Raw genomic sequence first — 1,530 nt, forward strand, 5'->3', positions numbered from 1 at the left:
CCGCGAGCAGGCTCGGAGCCGAGTCCGGCGCAGGCTCTTTATTCCCCGCAGCGCCGAGCGCGGCGCGCCCCGGCTCAGAGCCAGTCCCGCGGGCCGGGGGCAGCGGTCTCCCTGCTCAGCAGCCGGACGAGCTTGGCTTTGAGGTTGTTCTGGGGCTTAGGCCCGGGGCGCCCCGGGGGCTCCTCCTGGGCACAGTGCCCTGCCGGGCCCCAGCGCTGCTCCGGGGGGCCGGGGGGCTGCGGGCTGCCCCACGCCGGGGCTGCTGCCACTGCTGCCTGGTTGTCATAGATGGGGCCTGCCTCGCTGCTGTGGCCTTCGGGGGCCTGCCGGCACCCCAGCTCCCAGTGCCCTTCTTCCTGCTCCTCTTCCTCCTCCTCAGCGGGCCCCGGCTCTCCCGCAAAGATGTTCTCGTAGAGGTGCTCAGCAGGCGGCTTCCCCACAGCCCAGGGATGGCCGGCGCCCGGCTGCCCTGGCCCGAAGAGGGGCTGCTGGCCCCTGGCGATGGAGGCGTACACGATGGGGCCGGTGCCGTCGGGCTCCGTGGGCGAGAAGCGGAGGAGGCCCAGGGGCGCCTGGGAGCTGGGCTGCAGCCTCCCCGCAGGCAGCCCGGCTGGCRGCTCCTCCGCGCTGGGCCCCCGGGGCTGGGACTCAGTGCCCGGGGCAGGGAGCCGGGTCTCCGAGGCGTCCTTGCCCTGCTGCTGGCAGGCAATGGCGGCGGCCACCGCCCGGCAGAGCTCCGGGGCCCGTGGGGTGCTAAAGGTGAAGGTGCCCTCGCCRGAGTCGCTGCGGCGGCCGGCCTCAAAGGAGAAGACTGTCTGCAGGGCCAGAGGGCAGGGTGAGGGACTGGCACCCACCTCATCTGCCCTGGGAAGCTGGGGAGCAGGGCAGGACCTACCTGGTCCTGGCCAAACTTGCGGAGGAAGGGGTAGGGCCAGGTGAACAAGGGTTGGCGGGACTGTGGGTCCTTCAGCGTGAGGCTCTGGGGAAGGGCTGCGAGCAGGTAGTGCCCGTGCAGGCCACAGCGGGTGGCCGCGTCCGTCCTGAGCACCAGCACCAGGAACTCGGTCACTGCGGGAGCAGAACAGTGCCGGGGTCAGTCCTGCCGCTCTGAGCTGCTGCGCGCCCCAGCATCCCGACCGTGCGGACCCCTCCGTCATCCCAGCCCGTGGAACGTACGGTCCTGCCACGAGGAATAGAGGGAGTTCTCCTCCATGTGGACGTCTGGGCTGGGCTGCGTCCTGGCACTGCTTTGTGGCGCCTCCTTCGCACCCTGCAACAGTGGGATGTGAGTGGCCCCCGGGCACCCTCAGCTCGGCCCCGGGGCCGCTCTGAGCACGCCACGGTGGTGCAGCGCTCACATGAAGATGGGACCGTGTGAGCAGCGCTGTAGCACCCCTCTGCTGTGCACATGCAGTGGAAACTCTCCCAGTAGGGGCTTGCCTTCAAAGGACCCCAAATTAGTCCGCTTGAAGGGGCTCATCCCTGCCCCCATGCCCTGGTAACACCCTCCATCCTGTGGTGATGTCCCCC

At 70.5% G+C, this 1,530-nt stretch overlaps 1 protein-coding gene across 1 annotated transcript in view; it reads right to left on the reverse strand.

Annotated features, from left to right (window-relative positions):
- Positions 1 to 37: 37 nt before the first annotated feature.
- The window catches only part of DOK3 (docking protein 3), a 3,998-nt gene continuing 2,505 nt past the window's right edge, over positions 38 to 1,530 (reverse strand). The window contains exons 3-5 of the mRNA XM_085317324.1: positions 1,177 to 1,270; positions 896 to 1,068; positions 38 to 815 (exon numbers count right to left, since the gene is read on the reverse strand). Coding sequence (XP_085173450.1) covers positions 75 to 815; positions 896 to 1,068; positions 1,177 to 1,270 — 1,008 coding nt within the window. The 3' untranslated portion in view covers positions 38 to 74. The remainder of the gene's footprint in view (positions 816 to 895; positions 1,069 to 1,176; positions 1,271 to 1,530) is intronic.

The sequence above is a fragment of the Rhea americana genome, unplaced genomic scaffold, assembly GCF_003343005.1.
Source record: "Rhea americana isolate MKP2758 unplaced genomic scaffold, rheAme1 scaffold_498, whole genome shotgun sequence".
In the NCBI taxonomy this organism is placed as follows: Eukaryota; Metazoa; Chordata; class Aves; order Rheiformes; family Rheidae; genus Rhea; species Rhea americana.